General features: G+C 39.7%; 1 protein-coding gene across 1 annotated transcript; it reads right to left on the minus strand.

The window, feature by feature from the left end:
• Positions 1-997: 997 nt before the first annotated feature.
• Positions 998-22,222, minus strand: GEMIN8 (gem (nuclear organelle) associated protein 8). Its single transcript, XM_009069420.1, has 3 exons — positions 22,208-22,222; positions 19,014-19,470; positions 998-1,248 (listed from the first exon to the last, which is right to left on the minus strand). Exons 1-3 carry the CDS (start codon positions 22,208-22,210, stop codon positions 998-1,000), a joined length of 711 nt encoding a protein of 236 aa, XP_009067668.1. The 5' UTR covers positions 22,211-22,222.
• Between the last annotated feature and the right edge of the window lie 4,060 nt (positions 22,223-26,282).

Here is a 26,282-nt window from a genome sequence, read left to right on the forward strand (position 1 = left end):
CTGAAGCTGGAATTTTAGTTTTGACCTCGCTATGTTGCTAGAAGACAGATGAATGTGCATGAAATATGCAGGTGAGCATTGGAAAGCTGCACCTAAGACAGACATAGCCCTCAGGGCTACCTGGCTTCCACACCTCCATATACATCTTTCAGATGCACCCTCAGTTTATCAAACTAATATGCCTTCTTTAAACCTTCAAATCCATTAGATGCTTTTTATTAGAATGATGGAAATCACTGTAGTCACTGGATTCCAAGAATGCTGTGTCCTCTTAAGTTTCTCTTCTGCTAAACAGATCTCTAACAACAGACAGGGCCACATCAGGCTTCTCCACCATCCCCTTCATTAAAACATTGCTCTATATGATGTTGCTTTAGAGTCAAACTCCTGCCAGGCAAGTATCAGTCTGGAAGAAAAACTTCCTGCTTTATTATAAACCTTTGAAAAAGAACTCAAATGTCTGGGATACAGTAATTTGATAAGTTGTGTCTTGGCCAGTGGGCACCCGGTTCTCAAAAAAATCCAAGATTAGCAGACATAACACTTCCAGCTGTACTGTGTGAAACAGGATCCAAATGCTATTATGTTAAATAAGACTAAAATGTGGGATCACTCAAATTTCTACAGAGGAAGAGCAGACAATTCCTATAGTCTTTTTCACATCACTTTAAATTTTTCCCAGTTCACTGAATATAGACATTATTAGATTTCTTGAAAGAAAGGTCAAGGTGAGTGGGTATCAAATGAGTGAAACTATGACTTTAGACAGGTTCGATATTCCTGTCCCTTCTATTACTACTTGACAACTATATGTAGGTTGAGTGGATTGTGAGTGAAGCTGACAGTGTAAAATAAACAAAAGCCAAAGAAACACAGGCTGTTCCTGCCAGACTCTGCCCCAAAGCCTAACCAAAACCAAAATTTGCAGTTTGTTCACAACCTGACTGAGGCACCTGTTCCTACAGTTCTGTGTCAGGTCAGAGCACAGTGCAGGTACTCAGAGCTTAAGGGGAATAATGGGCCAGTATTTGGGCTGCTTTTTGTCACAGTTCCTATCAAAGATAAGCTGCATGGCAGCCTCCATTGCCTGGATTTTTGCAGCCTCAGCACCATACAGTTTCTTCATTTCTGCCATTCTCCTCTCCCCAGGCCTTTCTGCAGGTGGCTCCACGGAACGCTCCGTCCATCTGTGGAGGTCTTGATCAGCCTCCACGTACTGCTGCTCGGCTTCCAGCTGCTGCTGCCTCCCTAGGCAAATAAACCACAAGAGATGTAAATTACTGAGCTATCAACAATCACATTTTGTTTCAACTTTTAAAAAAAATATTACATATTCATACTTATGCTGGGTCTAGAAGGCCAAAGTCCACACATTTTAGGGTGCAGCCAACTTCTGCAACTTACAAAACAAATTGCATTCTACTTGTCCTGCTGTGCTCATTATGCATAAAGATACATTCCTACCAAATACCATGACAAAGTCAGGCTGAGGGATGCGGGAAAAAAGGAAGAAGATTCTGGGACTGAATCCTTAAACTGTAGAAAACCTCTGTATTTGTGTGCTGGACAATTAATAATCAATAATAAGCAAAAATCAGCATTGCTTCATTTCTCCCAAACATACACATACTTTGAAAAAAACCCCAATGAAATATAACTATCCACCAACCCCAAAAACAACCCCACCAAAAAACCCAAGCAAGCAAGAGAGTTGTTTCCAATAAAATGACTTAGCAGCTGAGATAAGAAAACAATGCACAGAGAAATGCAATTTTAGCCGAACCAGAGCCAAGAGAAAATGTAGTCAGTTACTACTCTATGAAAATGAACAAACCAGTCTGTCATGTCTGCCATTAAGTGCATCCAATGAAACACAGCTGTAAGCATTGTGTTTAGATAAACTAGCCAACCTCATCCATTTCTCAAGACTTGCAAAGTTCAAAACTGCTTACTTAGCCTTACTGCTATTGCTTTGAACACAAACCAAAACAGCACCCAACATAAACACATGCACCAGGTCTGTTAAAGAGAATTCAAAACAATTCAGAGAGCCAAAACATTTGGACCAATCTGTCAACAAAAACTCTCTTCGGTAAGCCCAAGTGGATTCTGCATGCTCAAACGTACCTCTACTTTCTGGGTGCTGCTCTAACGAAGCAAATAATGCTCTGTGCAGTTAAAACAGCAAAGTGCTACACAAAACTCCCCTCTTATGGGGACATTTCTACAAGATGCAGAAAATCACCTGGCAGCTGAACTCCTTTGCCTGCCAATAACAAATGACAGTCCTCAAAACCACATCACAGGTACAGCTCACTACTAATGACAGCAGCCAGGTTTTTAAACATCAAAAAGGACAGTGTCCACAGGCTAGGATGCATTAGTCATACACAGGACATGCATCTCAGTATTTGGTGCCATGTACCTCTTCCCTTTTTCCCCCCTAAGGCAGAGATTTAGCTTTCACAACTCATATGACATCTGCAAACCCTAACCCAAAGTATCCTGATATATCTGTGTCAAACATCTGCAGTTTATTTTTATACTGGAAAGTACAATACAGAGCAGCCAACTGACTGTCTGTCAGCCTTCCTAAATGAATTATCCCCTGTACCTCATTCACAGAAAATAGATGTTTTAAATGGTATAATCAGAAACTTCAGTTCTGGCATCTGTTTGTCTGACACAGAAAGCTTTTGTCCTGTCATTTGAAACACCATTCAGTTTTGTGTTGGTAGTCGAAGAGCAGGAGAGCTTGAGGAGTTATTAGCAATCTGTTCCAGAGAGCTGTTTCTGTGATTTTGCTTTAAAGGCACACCCCTGAATTGGGCTGCACTGCCAGAACTCACGAGGAAACATACATTAGAGTCCATATGTGTTTTTGGAAGAGTCAGATTTATTTGGTGTCAGGCCATTTTAACCAGAAGGTCTGAATTAAGGGAACTAACACTGCTCAGCACTGTGAAGACAAGGTATAGCACTGAGGCTGTGACTACACAGGCCACCTGCATCCCACTGAAACAAACTTCCTGGGACACCACACTGCACACAGCTACGTAACATGCTTCTAAGCATGAACTTGATGCTAATAACACTGAATAGTGTTAGACAGAAAAAAAAAAATCTATGCTGGAAAACCAATGTTTCCCACTGTAGGCTGCACAGCAAAACTCTGGTAAGGCAACTAACTGAACCCATATTTACTAACTCTCTTGGGCCGCAAAGATAATTCCTTGTACTTCTGTACTGCCCATGGAAATTTTTCATTCATTAGTTCCATAGCTGCATGCTAGAGACAGCTGCTTCCTCGCCTGCTTGCCACAGAAAGCTCTCTGATAGCTCATTGGACATGCTAACGCTTAAGAAAAATGAATTTCTCTGGAGATAGATAATGAATTCTTCTGTTTGGAAATTAAATCGGTCTCTAGCAGAAGCTTTATGATGGATGTGTGGATTACAGTTTAGTGTGCATCAATCTCCATTTCGTAGTACCGAAGAGTTTGTAAATCTGCAGATCCCAATGTCAACAATCAAAATACCAATTTAAGTTCCATTCTCAGAACTACCTGATGAACGTCTGGAGTATGTGTTTTACTTTAGATGTAAAGTACTTTCAGATGTACTACCCTTAACTTTCTAACCTGACTTCTGCTATTCCATAGCTACTGGCTTAAAAATTCCCAGAGTGATTGTATTACAGAGTCTCAGACACATAAATCAGGTCTACAGAGTCCAGGCAGAGGCTGGGGACAGAAATCTGCTACAGGGACACACATTTTTTTGCACCAAAGGCTTAACTGAGCACAGAACATGGCAGCTGTTGCTGGTAATAACACTGCAGCTGTGTGGAATACACTGCACTTTCAAATCAGTTATTAGTGGAGAGATACTGCTGTGATAAACTCCACAGCCACAGAATCACAGAATGGGCTGGATTCGAAGGGACCTTAAAGATCATCTAGTTCCAACCATCCTGCCATGGGCAGGGACACCTTCCACTAGACCAGGCTGCACAGAGCCCCATCCAACCTGGCCTTGAACACTGACAGGGACGGGGAGTTCAAAACTTCTCTGGGCAACCTGTTCCAGTGCCTCACCATCCTCACAGCTGGCAGCACTATTTGCTATCATGGACAATCAAAGAAAGAAGTCATGAAATGGGTATGTAAACTACTGCTCTTCCAAAAGCAGCGTTTCCAGTCAAACATAGACATAAGGAATAGGTGAGATTGGAGAAAGTATTGTCCTCTTGAGATGCACACTAACCTGTCTTTGGTGGGGCAGGGGTTGGGAAGTAGAACTGCTCTAAATTCCAGCAGTCTAGATCCTTCCCATTACCTCAGAGTATACTTTAAAAACAATACAAAACAAGCAACTTGAGTAACCACCTCATCATCAAAAAGACAACAAGCACCTGACAACGGAAAAAACAAACACAATTATAAAGTGCCTATAGCCCTGAGCTCACAGAGGCAACCAGAATTTCTCTGAAGCAACCACCAAATATTCATCCATGAAATGGGTAGCAAGGATTATGAAAACACTAATTCTCAGCCTGCAGCAATGAAGTCCCCAGCTCATTCTCAAATTAGTTTCACACTCCAAATTCACAAGTCATTGTGCTGCCAAGTTATAAATGTGAAACAAGTAATTTTTACAAAATTCTAAGTAGTTTCTTCTTCCACTTCACACAGACTAAAATAAACATCCCTTCTTTTACAGCATTCAGCTTCCACTATTAGCAAGCTTCCCCCAATAATGGAACAGTATTTTGCAAATATTCACAAGGCAGGCAAGGCGACTGCAATGGTGGTTGGTTCCTGTACAAAGGAAAAGCATTGCTGCCACTTTCCCAAATGGTCAGTTTCATTTCTTTTAAAAAATGCTCTTTCTCCCTATTTAAAGCCCTTCTCAGAACTAACTTATTCCTACCAAGTCTAGCTGTGCTGGGAAGTCATCATTACCTGGCCAAACCCAGTTGGGACATCTTTTTCCAAACACAGTAAATAGAATTTTTTAACCATGATGGAAAAAAATTGAGACCTCTACGTAACTCATACTACATCCTGGGACATCATCAGTGATTCCAGACCTTTATGAAGACAGTTTTGAGTTATTGTTTCCCTCTCCACCACTTTTCTCACTTTTTATGGATGACTTTTCATCTGGCATGTACTCGTTGAAAAGGAAAGTGAACAAATACAGAAAATTACCTCCATCCTCAGGGACTGCCAAAAGCAGGATAAACAGTAACTAGTATATTAGCTATTCACTGCATTTGGGGCTTCAAATGCACACAAATGACCTCTTGCATACTTTCAGCAAAACTATGACCTAAGCCCCTCAAGACATAAGCGATTTTCCCCATAAGCCCTCAGAAACTCAGACGCCTTGTTTCTCTTCTTTTATAAAATGGAAAATGTCACACACTTTCCCTAAGTTTGATCCACTTTACATGTCTTTCTTTGATATATCATTTGAGAAGCTTAAGTACTAATTAAAAAAAAATTCCCTCTCTGGAATTTATCCTTTCCTTATTAAAAGAAAAAAAAAACCCACAAAACAAAACAAGGAAAAAACCAACCTCAAAAACAAAACCCAAATAAATTCCCTTATTTAGAAAGACATCTCCATGGAGAGACTTTGTAACATTAAAAGGAGATAGAAGCAGGGAGGGTAATTATCAATGTCGGACTATTAATGAAAGATTCACACACACCATTGCATAGTTTCTCTTCCCATTTTTAGCTCTCAATATTTATACATCCAACCCTTAGCTCACTGTAGCCAGTGATCATATGCAATCTGACAGCCAGCCTTCTCCACAGGGCTCTAGGTGCTAACACTGTAGTCTGCCACGCTCTGCCCCATACAAGGGTAGTTAAAGCAAGAGACTAAGGGCTGCTTCTCCTGAGTGTCAAATGCCCTTACTCAATTTCAATTTCTTGCTTAGTTAGCACATTATTCTTCAAGGAAATATTGCACTTTCCCCAGTCTTGATCTGTTTTTTCTTTTCCATGATTTCAGACTGACCTATACCCCCATTCACATATTTGTTGGCTTATTTCAAATGATGAATGATTTTCTGTTACTGCTGCATGTGCACTTTCTGAGCTTTTTCATCTTGTCTTAAATGCTACCTGAGCTGATCTTGAGCAGCCCACACTAACAGAGTTAAAAACACTACCCATCTCTACTGATTAAAAACTCCTAGTTCCCTCTTTGAATGCCACTTCCCACAAGCCTATCTGCTGTGTTACATGTTCTGCCCACACAGGCAATGCAAAATGCCAGCTTCTTCATCTTCCTGGGAAAGCTAAATACCTTTACCATAAACCTACATACTAGTTTTCCTGAGATGATAGAATCAGACCAATTTTATTTTGCCCATACTTGCATCAGTCAGGCATACCATGGGGAAAACCAAAATCCTTGCCTAAAGGAATTCTAACAAAATAAGGATTTAAATCTGAGGATTTGTAAACAGGATATTCAAGGAGTTTAATTTCTACAGAGCTCTGGATTTCCAGAGGGCTGGCATCTCAAGTACTACTCTTTATCAAGTGCAAGGCTTTGCAGGACAAGTTTTCATCATTGGGAGCCTGCGAGATACAATTGTGACTTACCCCCACATCTGTAAAGATAAAATATTCTTGGTTGCTGAAAACAGCACAGTCTTGCTTGCTGGCTGGAGGGTTACTTTGGAACACTAAGTAACTTACAGAAATTGTGGAAGAAAGAAGAGAATGATGATTTTGTAGCAGAATGAACAGCCTCATTCTAGCTGTAAACTGGCTTGGGGAAAAGAGACTTCTGTTTAAATTTATCTGTCAATTTATAACTGTGTGCTTGCAAAAAATGCAACAAAAGGTTTCCACATGACACCATGTAACTTCCCCCTTCTCTGTTTTAACAGAAGTCTGATCTTCAAAGACAGCTCGGTCATATCTTAACTGTGCCAGCAGTCTTCTCTACACAGAAAAATCAAATGCTGTAGCTGGCTTGAAAACACTAATTTGGAATAAAAATTACTCTTGGTGGGAGTAATTGCCTGCAATGTTAAGCTTTCAGTCACCAGAGTCATGACCATCATGCAAGAGAACTACCAAAAATGCTAAAATAAATGATGAAGTAAAGCCACAAGTATCCACACTGACAAGGTTTCCATCTGCAAGCTGAGGAGGGAACGAGTTAAAAGAAACTGAATGTTTCACCACAGATATCTACAATCAACACAATATTCTCAAGGAAAAAGAAAATGTTCTGTTACAGGCTTTGAAGTAAGAGCAGATGTGATTCCTTGGCAAGCTATTGGTGCTCTGAAACCATGGTTCCATGGTTCTTTCCTCAGCTACAGAACTGGCTTATGCAATTTCTGCTCCCCTCCTTCTCCCTTAGCTGCATGCTCAGCTCCCAGGCTCATCAAAGATGACTCTGCAATTGTCTAAAGGGCCACACAATGAAGCCTACAAAAAACCCCACTCAAACAAACCCAAACCCAGCCCCAACAAGTTATATTTAGTTCTGGTACAGTTCAGTGTCCTGGCACCACACATGCTGAACTTCAGGGGCAGCACCAGAGCGGGAGTGAATGTCTAGGAAGAGAAATTGCTTAACCTGGCTGTGGCACTGAGAAATGTTCACTGAAGCAGAGCTCAAGTGAAACCTATTGGTAAGAGTAGGAAGTAGTCTCAGGCGGGAGAGTGCTCTCCCTAAGACAGACTCAGTTGCAACAGGCTGTCTAAGCAGCCAGCAAAAAGATTTTGCAAATCTAAAGTACTCTGACACATTCTCTTTCATTTTTCTATACATTTCAAAGAGGACAGCTCTGCAGAAACAGGGCAAAAGTAATGACCAATACAGCAAGAGGAGAAAAATTACCTTTGAAATGAAAATGGCTAAAAAGCAAAGAAGTAATGTTAGAACCAAGGAGTTCCACTTTCAGGTTTGTTACTGGGTGGTATGTATCACTCTCCAGTTAATTAACCACATGCCTCACTGTAATTAGTCTGTAAAATGAATCTAATACTTTCCTACCAGAGTGTTTTAAAGAATTAACTGTCTCACATTATTTTGCTATTAGGGTTAAGTAACTGGCAGAAAGTAATTCAACTAACTGGAGAATAAAGAAGCCGATTTCTGTTTTAGAAATAGGATTAAAAACCTAGAAGGATTGTCTTGTGGTCTCCAAAACAAACTGCCAATGATCCTACATGGAAACAATACAAGCCTTCATGTCCATGTTTACACTAGCACTAGGCTCCACTGGTTACTGCCCAGCTAAACACCAAACCACCTTTCTTTTATTTTCTTCTATTACTTTCCACAATGAAACCTTTAAAAAGGGATATTCTTATCCCAACCAGAAAGTGCACTGAAACCATCTAACCCCATAAACATGAAGCAATCAGCTAGCTCAGTGGAACCTCAAGTGAAAACCTGCTCAGGAAATTTGAATGCTCTAAACATAATTCATAATCAGGTATTTGTTCATCTAGGACAGAAAACACATGGGTGAGCCCAGCATACTCAGGGGTCTGTACCCCACCAGAGGCACCAAGGTGTCCAGACTGTACACCTCTGCCATCTGACAGAATTAAACAGCTAGAAAGTTGCTGACCAACCACTGTTTAGAAATTAGTACAGGATCAAGCACTGGCAGCTGCCTCTAGTAAGGATCAAGTCTACAGCAATAAGATTAAATACAGACCAGCTGACTCTGCACTCCCATCCCCCAAAACAACTCCAATCTGTCTCTGATGGCAACAATGCTGACGCCAGACAAAGACAACACTGCTAGAGTAAACAGAAGGATTACTTAAATCTATATATAACTATATCCACACATACATTTATGGCTCAGTCAGAGGAGACTGAACAAGGAAATGTTCAAGTTTAAAAGTGCTTGTTTAAAAGCAAATCAGAACACTGAGGAAACATGAGTTTCACAATAATTTTGCACATGTGCCTTGAATAGAAATTAAGCACATGCACTTGGAAGAATGTGTTCCATGAGGTACACAGCACTAGACAGCTAAATAGTACTGAAAGTTTGGTGCTTTCAGGAAAAAAGAAAGGAAGCAGCCTGTGTCAGTCTTCTGAATCAAACTCACATATTTGAACTTCATATTGAAATTTCTTTCTTGACTCCAGCCACAGACTACAGTGCTGAATTCAAGTTTGCTTTATTGCCTGGTATGAGAAAACTACTTCATTCAAAACATTTGAAAAACTTTTTTTTTTTTTTTTTTTTTTGAGAGCAACCTGTAGCCATATTGCTTATTTTCTGGAAGTACACTCAGGCTATGAACTGACCTTTCAGTTAACTGGCAGGTCCATAATTAAGCATTACCAAAGACATGCAGAATAACACGGCCTGATCCAGATAAAATTAATTTCAGCAAGTAAATATGCATTTTCTCCATGCTGTTAGTAAACAATGTGTGCTCCCTGACCAACCATTTGGAAAAAGACATCTGGAAATAGGGTCAAACTAAAAGAATCAGTAAAACATATCACAACTTGTGACAGAAAGTGCTGAGAGGTAGCTTTGGAAACTTAGTTTACCTCTGACCTTGCTTCAGCATTCTAGCAAATTAAATGAAATATACTTAAACAGATAAGGATAATTTCTATGCCTGGTATAAAAACACAACAAAAAACATTGGGAAAAAATATGCCAGAGAAAACCTGCAGATGTGCATCTACTGTACCTTCTACAAAATGGAAATGTTTGACATCAGAAGTAATTCCAGAGTCAGTTGCTGGAGCAGAAGTCTGAGCACTGTCTCCTTTCAAAGAGGCAGTTGGCATCCCACCCTTTAGAAAGTTAAGTCTACTTCTTAGCACTTGGGAGCTCCATGTCTCCTCTCTGGCACTTCAGTGGGGTAATTCACACATGAAGGAAGTGTTTAAGTGACTTGATGAAGACTTTACAGGAGGAGAGCCACCAGACTAGAATCCCATCTCATCTGGGAGCCTGTCAATGACAGAGGTCAGTAACTAATACCAGGGGAAAAATGCAAAAGGAGGGAATGCAAATCCCTATACATCACTAGCATTACTTAGTGAGAAATGCAGAGAACAGAAGAAAGATACTTCTTCCTGCACTCCTCCAAAGCCAGCCAGCTGCTCTGTGATCTACCACCTCAACACCTCCTCCAACATGTCACACATGATGCAGTCTTCAAAGTCTGGACTCTTCTGCATTTTTCACCCTCCTTCCCACCATAACAGTGGCCAAAAATCCCAAAGCAATGACAACTGATGAATTTCAAATTAAATCTTCCAACCCTCTGCTCAACAGCCATCAGAAATTGCAGACCTCCTAGAAATAAAGGTGCTCTGCAAGGCTTGTGCAAAGCGAGAGAACAGCATTGGTTTGTTAGTATTTGAACAGCCATATAAAAGTTGAGGCCCTGCATGCTCTTTGGAGACCTATATTCCTTGGAAAAGTTTCTCCAAGTTCTGTGAATACAGAGCTGACTTTTTAGAGCAACAACCACTTCAGCAACTACAAATGAAATTAACCCCAGGAGATTACTATGCAGCTAAATGTGAACAGCAACAATCAATAGTATAACACCCATGTTATTTAATTCAGTAAAAATATCCATTGAAGATTTAGCCTTCATTTTACATTACCTCCACGATTTCAGTGTACTGGAGCAGTGTTCTGATAACTCAGAACATATGTCCTTGAAAATATCAGGCAGAAATTCTGATGTCCACTTGAACAGTTTAGGGTACTTTGGAAGGCAGCAACAATTTTAACACTGATGAACAGCTGAATCAATCTGTAATGAGTATTTCATATAGCTGCAGCACAACTGTGTCTCAGTATGTTGTTATCAACCTTCTCTATTTTCCTGAGAGACAGGGAAGTGTTATCAACCCCACAAACCCAGGTTTAAATAAAAAGAAAATGGACACAAATACCTAGAGCAGGAGGTGCTCTAGATTCTCTGTAATGAGCTTCACACAGCAGACAACCTCACAAGCTGGCACAGGTACTCAATCCAGTTATTGGAAAAGACAAGAAGAACAATGTTCCCTTGCACCCTACGATTTAAGATGCATCATCCTTTGGGTATAAATGACTAGCCTTCCTTCTTCCTGGAAGGCATGGTTGGAAGAGAAAGATTATTATTTTGGATAGTTGTTTCTAAATTCCACCTGTGTTGAAAGCTTTTGTGGATCTAGTCCCAAGTGGCACATCCAAGGCCATGACAGAGGCCTGTACAGGTCACCCAAGTCTGAGATGTATAGCCTAACAGCCTCTGCCTGTCTCTCTCACTTTATTTTGAGCATCTGAAGAAATGAGTTTTGAAAAGACCCAGGCAGACAGAAGTCTCTGAACTCCCAGTTTCTGTCACCACAGCACCCACATTTCCCTAATGACCATGGATGTGAATTCTCTCTGGATGCTTCTGATTAAACTGAGGCACAGTAGAGATGCTGAAATGAGAACAATGCCTCTGCAGACTTGGCATTAACAGCATCCATTAAAATTAGCAGGGGTAAATTATGTGTCTCCAAGCAAATTTGTACAAGAGGTTTGCTTTATAACAGAGAGACTTAAAGTGTGTAATGCTTGAAGTATTTTGCTGGCATGCTCTGTTGTAGCTCCTGAGCAGATTTTGTAGATAATGATCACAGAAAGCTCACATCATCATTACACCCGTTTCTACCCTGGTCTCTGACATTTGCTTTTCACAATTACTCCAGTGCTGAACATCCTGAAACTTTCTACAGCAATAGTTCCCTCAGACAGTATCAAAATAGGCTATGTTAGAAAACACCTAGTTCACAACCCTCACTGTCACTGTCCACTTACAAAGTTGTAAGTATCATGCTAAAGGCAGATGAATTCAGATTTTTCAGCAGAGAACTGAGACAGAGCTCTCTCCGAAGTAAAATGATTTAGAGATCCAGAAATGTTGCATGTGGCACCCAGATGGAACCAGTAATCGAGGAATTTTAGGGAAAATGGAAAAGTGCATAAACTGTGAAGACAGACTGCCCAAGTCAAGTGATTAGCACAGAGATGCTTTTACGCCATTTTTCCCTAGAGCTGTGTCTGTCAGCGTGGTCTCACCTGCTCTTTTCCACAGCAGCTGCAGCTGCTTTCACAGGCTCCCCTGCAGGGAAAAAGAATGGAGACTAGAGGAGCCACTCAGAGCAGCTGCAGATGCTAGTGGAATAAGCAAGCAGGCAGACCTGCCTTCAAAAAATTACTAGCACCATTTCAGAGTGTAAGGAGTGGCTGCATATTCCCACACCAAATCATTCCCATATGAAGCAACCTTCCACAACACAGTTCTGAAAGCTATCTCTGCTCTTACAACTAGACTGGGGAAGGATTCCTTGTTCCACACACTGTCTCTCAGCCTTAGAGCCCACCTGTTGGTTCTCTGCCAAAGCTTTGCAGAGCCCACGTATGTCACAGCAATACCCTCAAACCTTGGAAACTGCATGGACACGAAACAGGCACTGACACTCTGCCTGTCTCATCTAAAACCAAATTACCACATGTATTTTCTTCGTAAAAAGAAAGTTCCAGTAGGTAATCCATCAGAGCAAGCTAAAGATCTGTCTCCATGGGATCCTTCTGCAACCAGCAACTATCAAGAAACAGTTATCAAAAGCAGCTTTAGCACGTGGATGGTGGGGGACAGCACGGCTGAGAGGAACAATGACCAGTCGCTGTCCTGCACATCTTATTCCCATGTCCTCAAGACAAGTCCAATCAGAAGAAATTTCACCACCACACTGATTTACCAAGAGCAGCAACAATACAAGACTACCAGACTTCTCTTACTGACTCATGAAAACTTAGGGACAATAACTCTCTGTGAGAAAGGGTAGCTCAAATCCTGTGCTGTTCAGCAAAAATGTTGTCAACAAGATGCATGTTGGTAACAGGGATGACATCTAAGTTAACTGTCAAGCAAAAGGTCTGTAAAGAACAATTCTCTCAGATCATATTGTTCATTCTTCTACCACTTCAGCCTTGGGCTTACTTCCCACTGAGGTACTCAAAATCCTTTATTAAGATGAACCCCTCAACAAGTCACCTAACGTTTGTCCTATGTATGTCCTATAGTAACAGGAACACATTAGACAAATAAAGGGTGACAATTTCAAACACAGGTTCCTGAAGTTTAATACATATTAAAACAGCATTCTTCATTTCCATCAAATCTAAGAGGTAGTAGAGGTGTTTGACATCTTGGCATTCCTCTTAAAGCAATGTCTACATTAGTTACACTGAACCACATGAACTTCTTTTCCCATGCTCCCAGCTATAAACCTGCTGTAACTCAAATGTCAGTACTCCAGAGCATGCTCAGGAAGAACTGAGACCAGTACAGCCACTGGCAGGTTAGGAAGTGGCATTCCAGGCCTCAGCTCCACCCAAAGGTCCATGCTGCACATATGGGAGTGTGGTCCACAGCATCCCCAGGTGCCACCTAGATGAAACCTGCGGCATCCCTTATCTGCAAAACAGCAAGCCTGGACTTGTACTTGTGTACTTTCAGGAGTTGCCAACAAAACAGTCTCAGTCTGAGGCACATACAAATAAAGACTTTACATATAATTTCCAGGTGTATACATATTAACTCCTACACAACTCCCCTGAGAATGCAGCAGAGGATATCCATTTCTGACTGCATTGGTCCAGTGAAACCGATATCATTGTTTCCTTGGCAGAACCTCAAGTTTTCTAGTGTCTCTCTTCCATTACTTCCTGCAGCAGCAAGACACAGGTTCACAGAGCAAAGCTATACATTCCCCACAGCTCAAATTCTGTCCCTAGCATAGGATCCAAGGACATTTTCTTGACTATGACATGTTGTAGGAATGGTTGTGTTCCCAAATTCATACTCTTAGTACAAAGATAACCTTGTCTATAATGAAAGAGATATAAAACTGTGCCCAACTGCTGGTCTCCAACCGCTGCTCTCCAACCGCAATTCAGACCCTCTAATTTTTCAAGTACAGACTAGTTTTAAATACTAAAACAGTGAAAATTGTGGCACTTTTCCTTGTTTCTCTAGTAGGAAGGCATTTTCTCAGCTGCTGGCTTCCAGTTATTCCAGTGTTACTCCACCAAATAACACAGCCTCTACGTTGGACACAGTGTGTGCACTTGAGAAGACTCTGCTGCTACACAATAAAAAGGTTCAACCATCAAGATCAGAGATGTGGTACAAAAGGAGTGACTTTTATATTTCTTCTTCAGTTCACAAAAGAGCATGTTTCCAAAGCACCTCTCAAGCACCCACACATATTGCAGAGACTGTGGTGGAAGTCCATGTCAAAAATGGCTTTTTGGTTTGTCACAAATTTGTCAGCCAAGGCTGAAAAAGACAACGAAGTTTAGCAGATATTTTTAAGTTCACCATCCGCACTGCTTACGGTTGGGACAAAGAAACAAAGAAAAATGCTGAGGACCAGGAGTTTAGAGCTCAATAATTTGAGCTACAGTTTGATGGAGGAAATGACAGACAAAGAAAGCGAGAAGCATTTACCAAAAGCAAAGGAAAGAAAATATGGTGGCAAAAATTTGGAATCAAATCCTATTTTCCAAAGAAGCTCACAGGTCTTAAACAATACTAAAGCTTCATGGATCTGGTACAATTCGAATAAGTTTCAAAACATGGAAAATTCCATTAGTCCCTCTTCACAGAGGAGGCAGTGACAACTATCATCTTTCAGAGAAAAAGAAACCCGAGGGAAAGACCTACAAATTGCAGTTTTGAAACAAACATCTTCATTCAGCATTTCCTTTTTTTTTTCAAAAATGTTTTCCATCTAGCATGAAAATTTTAAGTTGAGACAACATTATTTTTGGGAAAAGCTGGAGGGTATGTGTGGGCAATACAAACAGAAGCTTTAATGGAAAAAACTAGTCAGAGCATTAACAAATGACAGACTATTATCCTTCAGTAATGAACTGACATGATGGTACTTTCCCTTGCTTTTCTTTGTTTTTAAATAAAGGACACTGTCTGGCTGCCTGTTAACTACTACAGAATGGCTCTCAGTGTGCTTGCAATGCTGTAGTCACTCAATTACAGCAGTCACTTTTTATGTAAAAAGGGAACAAAGAAAAGTTGCATAAGGACAAACTACATGTTTCAAAGACTAAATATAAAAGTGTAATAAATATGTGCAATTAGACAATTTACAGAATTGTTAGGCTTGTGAATCTCCCTTTCTTTGTTTTTGTCCTATTAATTCTCACAAATATAAAAAGGCAACTTACTGCATTCAGTCCTATATGTCTAGGATGCCTGGAGAACTCAGTACAGCACCTAGGTCCAACAGGTATGGTAACTCTGGAAAATAACTTCATGCTTTTCAACAGTCAGAGGGAAGACATTTAAATGTAACTAAAAACATCTCCAAGATGCATAGTATATTAGGATCAGCAGTTACATGAAGAACCAGAACAACACACTAGCCTGACAAGAAAACCCTCTAATAAAAGAAAATCACTACATAATGATGATTGCATATGAAAAAAAATCAACTGAAAAGCAAAGGAATCAAAACTGTCTGTAAGGGATTTTAACCAAATGCACCATATATCTAGAATATGACATAAGTTTGTAGTGCACTAGTATGTCTGAGTTCATACAACCTCAGCAAAACTTTGCTCACAATTACTTCTGGACATTCCAGGAACATGTAACTTGTCTACAATACCTGACTTAAAACTTACATTAATGACATAAAAACTAGTAAGAATTTGACATGAATTAAACGACAAAAAAGAGATTGTTTTAAAAGAGGTTGTTTGTGAACTGTATCACTGCAGAAGTGTTAAATCATGCAGCAGGTTTGCCAGTTTCAGAGTCCTTACTGTGCAAGTCAGTCAATCATTGCAACTGCCCACAGTGAAAACAAAACAAAACAAAAGCTCCAGAAGTAAGGAATCTGCTTCTTCTTCCAGCTTTTGGCAGTTACCAAAAAATGAAATAAAACTGAAGTTTTCTTCTCTGGCCAGTCTGGCACAATGGTTTTCTTATCTTTGAAATTTCTCTTTGCAATTAGCATTAAGGCTTGTATGTCACTATCAAAGCAAAATGCCTTTCACAGAACCATAGAATCATTAATGTTGGAAAAGACTTCCAAGATCTCTGAATCATCTCATTCCCACCTACACTGCAGACCTATTTAAGTCTTTCACAGTTAAAGTTTGCAAAATCTTATCCTCTCAGGTCTGTGATCACATTTACCTCCAGCAGGGTCTAGATCAGGCATTATAAGTGAAGAGTCTGACATCAGCTGGGATTCATTTTAGCTCATTTGATTATCCTTCTACATGCTGATGAGACGTGGATCACGTGGGGGGGAACCAGTTATATCTCACCTGGAAAATCAAGACTCACACTATGTGTGTCCAAAACAGCTGCATTAATACCGTGTAGTATTTCCTAATTTTGCAGGGCTTGAAAAATACCAGACTAGTGGAAGTCATCCTTCACAAAGATTAGCATCCCCTCCCTTACGTGCCAAATTCCCCTTTCTATTTGGCCCATTCCCACGTCAGTGGCAGATAAACATGTCTCAAACTCTTGCAAACTCTTCTTTTAAAAGAAAAGCAAGCTGGGTGTCTTCTCCCAAGTGAGTATCAATTTGCAGTGGTCAAAGGCTGTGAATTCCAGTTGGAATTCCTTATTTATGCCAGAGGAATAAAATATGAAATACAGCCTTAATGTTCCCTAACAGCTGCCTTACACTTCAACTGATCATCAAGGTCTCTGTTGATATCCCACTCTGACATACCCAAACATTCTCATTCTCTTTAAAGATTACTTAAAACTCTTACCTCACAATCACAAATGTCTCTTTCAGATATGGAGGCCTAAATTTCAGGCATTACTGATGTTTACAGTGCCCAAGTTTCTCCACAAATCTGCTCCCAGTGTAGGGAGGGCAGCTTAGGACATGCAGTTTGGAATTAGAAGGAAAAGGCATTAAAGAGGAAATAATTAAATAACTGTGGGTTTCTTCGGTGGATCTATTATCTCCATCTTCTCAAACATCAATATAGAATGACAATTGTTCTTCAGCATAGTATGAAATACAAGATAAGTGTCATTATGGACTGCAGCTTAATGAACCTCTAAATTTAATTTTGTTCATAAACAGCAACCAGGAAAATTAATAAAACTACCTCTTACAGTAGCGTGGTCCTACCTTCACCACAGTCTCCATACCAGCTCATTTCCACACCATCAAGGAAACAATGATTTTCCCTTCCTCCTTGTTTGTTTCTTCTTTTGAGAAACTTCAACAGAATAAAACATTTATTCTATTTTCCTTTTCCCTCCACTATACAAAAAAAAATTATTTCTGAACATGATCATACTGTACTTTTAACTGCTCACAAAATTAACGTTTAGATAGCACTATTCACCCAAGACTTCTGTGGCACTTTTAAATTTCAATTAAATCAAGTACTTGTTTATTTTTTCATGCTTTGAGGAATTATAGGTGATTATTTAGTACTATCCTCACTTTATCAGGGAATCTACCAAAGAAACTGAGACACACAGTAGCTAAAGACCAGAGCCTGCTTAAATTTTCATGAAAATCTGCAACAGTGCCTTCACTGAAGTGAATGGACTTACCCTTACCCAGAACTAAGCTACTACACAGCACACAGCAGAGACCTAATCATTCCAATAGGCTCCAAGTACTGCTGTGGTGGAAGGAACAAAAGTGAAATCTGTATTCCAAGCCACAAACCTCTTCTCAATTTACCTGCTTATCATAAAGAATCAAATCATATTTTTAGCAAGAGCAGCCAGAGAGGGGTCAGAAGAGATTAAATAGCTATGCCAAGGTCATACAGGGTATTTGCAACAAAAAGCATCTCTGAGTCCAGATTTCCCAATTTCCAGAATACCATTTTAATCACTTGCACACCTTCAAATACCACTAAGCATAACAGTCAAAATAAATCCAAAGAAAATGTTCTGCATTTCCAGAAGTAGCCCAGCATCTTAAAGCATTGTGTATCTCATCAAAGGAACATTTCAACAGAAAACACAAAGCTGATTCTGCAAAACCATGAGGAAGCGATTCATATCAGGGATTCAAGCACTACCACCGAGCTCTTTTAACTCACTTCCCTCTGCTAACTAGATGAACTGTGCATCATACTGATGAGAAATGCAAAGTTAAGCTGAGTTGTTTCACTTCACTAGAGACCCTCTGACCAAAGAACTAAAGCATTCATTCTGGATATTTCCTACTGGAGTCATGTGGGAAAAGTTATTTTCACCATGCTGCTTTCTTACAACAGATGATAAATTTCTCTGCAACATCTGGACATGGGTAAAGTATGAATAAAGTACAGCATAGTCCTTTGCTTTTAAGGATTTCACAGAAACAAAGATGATCAATAACTCTGAGGATCAAGACCTGAGAAAAATCTTAAGTCTTTGGCTTACATTCCCTGCTAAAGGACTTGGGTCCTGATCAAGATGCAAAACAAAGAGGAACTTGTGATATAGTACAGAATGAGGAGGATGCAGGGAGAGAAGAAAAAGGTCATGAAATTTTACTGTTGGGTTGGCCAAAGAATAACAAACAAAATGGCTGCTCCAAGTTATAAAATATACTGAGGCTTACTCTGGGGTTCAGTGATGTAGTTACTACATTTCCTGTGGGTTCCCCTCTCAGACATATAGCACATTAACTAGATTTAACCATAAAAATTCTGGAGTATTTTCGTCAGCACTAGAGATCAATAATATCTTCTGGACAAAAGTGTTATTCTCCTCTTGCAGTCATAATTTTCTCTCTCACAAAAAAAACTGCAAGCATTTTCTGAGACTTATTTCTAATGAATGGCACTTAAGTTCACCCAACAGTTCATTCTGTTTCGCTTGCAGTGCCTACCTCTGTGAATTCTTACAAAACCTGTAAATATTGAAGCCATCAAGCACTCAATGTTATGGCCACCAGGAAACACAGAACAACCATGGACTTACGCAGCTCTTCACGGTGCCTCTCTGTCTCTGCAAAAAACTGGCGAAGCTCCTCTGTGATCTCCATGTTGCTCAAGTCATACTCTATCTCCCCTTCAGACTCAGAGTCTTCCTCCATTTCCGAGTCCCTTTCGGCATCTTCCTCCATTTCTGACTCCTCATCAGCATCCTGCCTCCCCTGGTGGGCACCTGTGTACTGCTGAGCTCCCCCATGGTATGGAGCTCTGCCATGTGGGCTACAGCTGGAAGAATAGATTTGGGTATGTGGGAGATCATTCCCATCCCAACCTGAGTAGTGGCTGTGTGGAGAGGCTGCAGAAGGATGCTGGGGTAGGTGGTAATAGGACTCCATGGCCTTCCTGTAGGCTCTCTGGTGTCTACGCATCCAGTCCATGGCTAAGTCATAGTGCCTCCAGTATCTTGCATACACTTTGTGAGAATACCATGGCTCAGTGTCTTCCTGTGGCCAAAAGAGGAGGGAGAGGGGAAGAACACAAAAAACCAACACCCACACCACCACCCCCAAAAAAAAAAAAAAAGAGAGAGAAAAAACAAACAGTAATTGAGGGGAGAAACACTGTAAATGCGAGGACAATTCTGCCTTTTAATCATCTTCTACCTATGCTAAAATAGACAGATTTAAAAAATGACAAGTAATAACACAGTGCACATGCATTACACTTCATTACTCCTATGAGAGTCTGGTTTTGCATCAACACAACTACCAGTGAAGAACTCGCAATAGAGAAGCTGTAATGTCCAGAAGGTATTTTCCCAGGTGTTTGTGCTACTACAGTGGCAACCAGTTCTTTTTAGGGAATATGCTGTGTGGATATATATATATATACCACAATGCCTTAGACACTAACATGAGTTAAAAGAACTGAATCATTCCAAGGTGTAGGTATTACAACTTACATCTGATTTTAAATCAGCAGACAGAAAACACCAGAGATTAAAATTCTGCCATATTAAACAAAGGCATTCACTTTATCCAGTAGCATATTTCCTCCATCTGCCTGCCAAAGAAAGTTCCTCAGAAAAGGTCAAATGGCAATTTAGACAAGTTCATATATCCATCATGGCCTCGATCAAAAAAACCCTGTATTTAGCCAAATGCAAGCTGCCAGTAAATCTCCCTTTTGTACTCATCAGCAACAACAACATGAAAAGAGGCAATAAAATGCCACTGATAAAGTACACAGAAAAGTAGTTCTATAGAAGGAAACATACTGTAACACACCTTCTCCTGTCTCCCAGCTAATCTCAGTTTGCCTGAAAAAAGTTTCACACTGTTCAGATTTCACCAGCAACTACAAAGCTCCACAGTCCCTTCAGCCTTAAGCTCTCTTCATACAGGCCATGTCATCTCCCTCCTCATCCTACTCTCAAAAAGCAGGATAATCAAGGATCTTAAAGTCATAAAGCAAACTAGAGTCTAGAACAAGTAAACTAAGCAGTAAATCTTTTTTTTCCTTTCTCCCACATTATAATTTCCATCGAAAATCATTTATCTGGGCTGAAATAGAATGCCTGTACTTTAAATCAGAAAATTTTAATTAAGCCATGTTTTGGCAAACACTCAAAACTATGGTAAGATTAGCTGAGGTTTTCAGAGATGAATGTGACATTTACAGTCCTTTATTAAGGCTTTTTGGTGGTTTTTTTAAAAGGGCATACAATACAAAAATCTTTCTTTAAGTGTGTTTTCTTGATCTGCACTGGCACCATTCAGTAGCCTTAAACGAATGATTCTCTGAAAAAAAAAAATCCCAAAGCAAAACAGAAAAACCAAACCTAAAAAATACTTTCAGTTTAATGCTAACACTATCAAGAGTGGTTAATCTAGTTTCCTTACATTTGTTCTCAGAAAATAATGCAAATCCTAGTGAGTTTGCAATAACAGTTGTAACTCTTATGCTGCTCTTCTTTCTGCAAAATTGAACCCATTGTCCCATATGAGACCTATAACTGTTTTCTCTTTTTAAGATCATTGGTAAATGCTCTCAGAAACATAATACCTTCAGCTAACAGAGTATATTAAGAAAACCCACCACAACAAACTGGTGTTTCTTAAGATGGTTCTGCGGCCTATTTGTGAATGGCTGTGAGGCTCAGCTACATGATTTAAAAGTGGAGACAACTTGTCTTTCCTTAAAAAGAATTTGTGGAGATAAAACTCCACTGTTATTCCCCTCTTGGATTAACATTGTGCTGTAACAAAATCATGCATTTTGGAAAATTTATTCCCAAGATGAGTGGGTGCAAGAAAAGCATCTGCCTTCCATATGGAATTTCTTCATCCTTAATCATCCAACTACCTAAAAGCTACGATGAACAATGTTTTATTTACTGTTTCCCTGAATGTCACACTGACTCCTCATTCTTCAGCAGCCAGATGAGAATGTCCTGTTATAAAATCTGATACATTCACAGGCTACTTTTAACACATTTTGACTATTCCTTATATACTAAAACACTTAAAAATCCAGTTTTGAAACACTATGAAGCCTCCAAAGCAGATAACTCCTGCATTCTATATATCTCCAAAAAGGCCAATGTATTATTTTAAAGCTCAAAAAATTATCTCCAGTTCTTCTAAAATGTTTCTAAAAAGGGCCTTGAGGACTTTACTGAAAGCTCTGGAATCCAGTTGGTTGATCTGTCTTGCTGACTAGCTCCAGTTGTTAATTTAGGGGAAAGGAAGACAAAAAGCCAGTTCATATAGACAGAACTGTGATGCTGGTGCTCATCCAACTACTTTTTGTTGGAAGTGACCCTTGAAAACCTCTCTTACATTTGAATTTTAAAAATACATCTGTCAAAAAAAATTACAGAAAGGTTTTACATGGGGGTGGAAAAGGGAAAGGAACACTTTCAGTCTAACTTAGTTCTGTGTCTGTGCTTTTTCAGCTGTGGAATAAATGGAAATAAGAGATTTCCTCAAGGAAACAAAAGCTATAAATCCAAGGCAAATGATCAGTCCTCTGTTATTTTCCTGTTATGCCTCTGTAGTCTTCCCAGGAATAGACAAATCGCTCATTGTTGTAATCTGAATTCTATTTTCAAAGCAATTTAGCTACTTTCACATCTAATTTTTACATGTCTGCACTCACAGTTCAATACAAGCATTTATATGTATTTTGTCTATAACATGTGACCAGGTTATCACATAGAAACCCACGAAAACCTCTTACCATCTCTTGTGGAGTCTGTTCCGGTGATCAAGGCAAACTAGAAAAGAAAACAGTACCTTTTTAATTCATAAAAATATACATACTAAGATGGTCACAGGCACTGAATACATTTTTGTTATATTTGACTAATATGCCCTACAGCTATTAAATATCCCTTCTCTGCTGTGGTTAGGTGAAGTCTCTTATTTATAGATGCTGATTAGCATCAGTAAAAAACCCATTCTTTACAATTCCCCACTACAGTAAGAAAGTTAAAAGGGAGCGTTCTGCACAGTGCAGCCTAGAATACTGGAACTGAACACTTCATCCTCCATTAGCCTTCTCCTTTCTATTTTCTCCCACACTCTATGCTTCTACAACCTTTAATTTCAAAATTAATGCCAAACAAAAATCATCAGCTTCAAGGAAACATACTGTTCTCACTTTTTAGTGGTGTCTGCACAGGGATTTGTATAAAAGAAGCAATTGCCATAAAATGATTAAACCCACCTTGACTCCACTCAAGTAGTAAGGTTTCTGTTTAAACCTGTGGTGCACTTATAACCACATACAGTTCCTTCTTTCACTTTATTTCTCCTTTTTTTCCCCCCAGCATCTAATCATCTGATCCTGCCTCTCATAAAGAAAACACAACTCAATTCAGGTTACAGTCACGTATCTTAAATGTGAGGAAAACACTAAAGGAAGAGGGGCAACTGGAAGAGAAAAAAAAAAGGATAAAAGGGCAGGGAGGGGGTAGAGAGGGAAAACAAGACATCTATAACCACCAAGAAGAGTTTATAATTACCAACATTTTCAGTGTGATTTACCAGTACAAATCACTGAGAAATATTCTGAACCTTCTCCCTACCTGAATTATTTTATTACACTGCTTCATCCATATATTTCTCCTGACCCTCTCACCCTCAACTTGACCTTTGTTAGGTGAGTGCCAGAGAAAGGTAAGAAAATACACTAAACTACATATTGCACCACCTACAACATGGTCAAATGCTATTCCCAGAAATACTGGAATATAGCCAAGGCAGCACTTAAAACTGTTGTAGATTTATACCAGCATACAACTAGGATTTTTCAAAATGCATATGAAGACAATACATAAACCAGTTGTGTTCTGCCTCATACTTAACAATACTGATGAAAGAGCAACTTTTTGCCTCTTGAGACAAGCCATACTGTGAGAAAGGGGGATGGGGTGGGCCATATTCAAAGAAAATGCAAATCATGCAGCTCCTACAAACGCAAAATGCTGTTTCCCAAAGCCCACAATAAGCTCAAATCCATAAACCCCTGGTCACACCAACCTCTCTACAAGAAGCTCTACACACATGAGCAGTTCCACTGCAATCAATGGGATGACCCACGCCAGGAAAGGCTGCAGGTTCAGGTATTAGGCAACCAAAATATGCAAGGTCGCTGCATTCTCTCCTGACTGCTTGGACAAAGAAGGAAACCTGGCACTGAGGTCACCGCAAACACTGCAGTGACCTGCAACACTTGAAACCCACACACATGTAGAAGATTCCTATGTTATCCCTCTTTGTGCATTTCAAACATCTCATTTCCAACAACAGCTTTCTTTAAAACTTTTATCTCCACTCTCAGGACATGCACATATACTTTTTGTCCCTTTCCCATACACATCTGGATACTGTAAAGTTTACCATAATGTGTTTTTCTCATACTAAAAAACCTAAGCCCATGGTAACTGATTCTTTCATCTTTCACTTCAGAAGTACATGTGTTCAATTTCCATGTTCATTCTATTTCCTACGCAACAAAAAACTCTTTGAAATAGCTTCAGCATAAACAGAAATCAGGTTTAAGCTTAATGTAAATGTTTTTTTTTAAACAGTAACTGGTGAAGTCTGATAGTTTATTATTAGTACACAACATGTACATATGCTTTCTTAAAGGAAAGGAGGGGAAAACCCTGGCAAAACTATCCAACTATATTAGTTTACCAAATATGAAAAACCTGTTTTGCCAAACACAGAAACCTTAATTATTTTCATAAATTATTTATGAAACATTAGACTACAAATATAAAGCAGAGCATAATAATGCTGCAAGCTGGGGCACTAAATTAAAGTATGAGTTGGTTTTATTTTCAGCTGAATTACTCTTCCAAAACAAACTTCCTAAAATACAAAACATGGCAAGCAGTAGAAAATAAATGTGATAGCTCCGCTTCTAAAATTTATACTTCTAAAAACAAAATATGGAAGCAACTGAACATATGAAACGCACCAGCAAATGCTGAATTTAAAATGAGAGATTTGTTTGCCTATATTGATCATTAATGATGGAGTTTGAAGATAAATGTTATTTGCTTCCTTTTCCCGATTTTAAAATATTCTCCACTGATAACTAACCAGGGATGTACTTCCTTTCATCCAAGCACAACTGACCTGTACCAACCTGAGGCAGGTAAGCATTAGTGAAGCACTAATCCACACAACATTAATTAACCTGTTGCATTGCATTATAATAAAAACATATGACGTTTTTAAAAGGAAGGTGAAATTTCAATAGGCTCAGCTGGTTTCAACAGAACACATTTATACAAAGCTTTCCTGAAAACACAAGCTACATTTAATTTGGCAATGTCCCAAGTAACAGAGAGCTGATCACTCCCTCTGCCCACTGCCACTCTTGTCCCTGCTGTGTCTTCAGTCAGGCTACAGCTGTCTATAACTCACTATCTGGATTGTGACAATGGTAAGAGATGCTCAGTAAAATATGACATTAGAATATGCATACAGGAATTATGTTTCCAAGTACATTTCTCCTGATTTCAGCAAGTGGCAGTTCAGATACTTCTTTTTTAACTCCAAACGGATTGGTTTTGGCATTTAAAGCCAGAATGTGTCATTTTTCTAAACCCACGAATATTAAATGTTTTCATGACATACCATCCAGTAAGTTTCACAATTTAAGGCATGAAACATCAATTTTGAGTGTGTATTTTGAAGTCACCCTACTACAGACTGGCTAAAAAGATGCGAGTTCAGCAAGAAATGCAAGCCAGTAAACACCACCAATACTGTGCATTCTCCCATAAACACCCATATTATATTTCTAGTGTTTTACTCTTGGTGCAGAATTACCACCAGAGAAGGGAAATGCCTGAAGTGGTTTGACATTCTGTGCTTCAGATTAGCACTGTGCACAGCTAGTCCATGACGTTACGTTTAATACTGAGGCGCCCCAGTTACAGTCACGCAGAAATAAAGCCTCTGATTGCTGAGACAGTTGGCAGGAACTGTTACTTCCCTCAAACAAGACAAAGGGTAAAGTTCCTAAGGCTACACAGCACATTCTAGTTTGTGAATTCACTTGTACAGTACTTAAGATACAGTTACGGATGTTTACCATCCCAATAAGAGTGGCAGTTGTTCAGTTTAGACCCACCTATGCTGGTGTACACATCAAGGTCCTCACAACAGCAGCAGCAATACCTGTGACCAGAAGAAACAAATTACACATAATTTATGTTCAGGGATAATCCAAATTTAACTGCTAGACCTGCAAACAAAACACAAACTTTAAGGGATGCATTATGGCTCTTTTGGCGTGAGCAGAGGCTGAGACAGTGCTGCTGCTCCCCAGAAGAGGGATTTTGAGTTCCGGGACACAACCTCAAAAGCTAATTGGGCCAAAAAATCCCAGCTCAAAAGCAAAGAGCTACAGGCTGTACAATGAGCAGTAGCCCTGTTAGCTCACGTCTCATAACAAAACACAAACTTTAAGGGATGCATTATGGCTCTTTTGGCGTGAGCAGAGGCTGAGACAGTGCTGCTGCTCCCCAGAAGAGGGATTTTGAGTTCCGGGACACAACCTCAAAAGCTAATTGGGCCAAAAAATCCCAGCTCAAAAGCAAAGAGCTACAGGCTGTACAATGAGCAGTAGCCCTGTTAGCTCACGTCTCATGCATGGCTTGTCAGCCATAAAGGAGGAAGAGAACAAAACTTCTCCGCTACAGCTTCTGAAGGCACAATTCATTGCCTGGTGGCACAGATGTCGTGCCCAGACGCCGGACAGTGACTTTAAGGCTCCCAGAAGCCACGAGCAG

Source organism: Acanthisitta chloris, unplaced genomic scaffold (genome assembly GCF_000695815.1).
Source record: "Acanthisitta chloris isolate BGI_N310 unplaced genomic scaffold, ASM69581v1 scaffold41672, whole genome shotgun sequence".
Taxonomy (NCBI): domain Eukaryota; kingdom Metazoa; phylum Chordata; class Aves; order Passeriformes; family Acanthisittidae; genus Acanthisitta; species Acanthisitta chloris.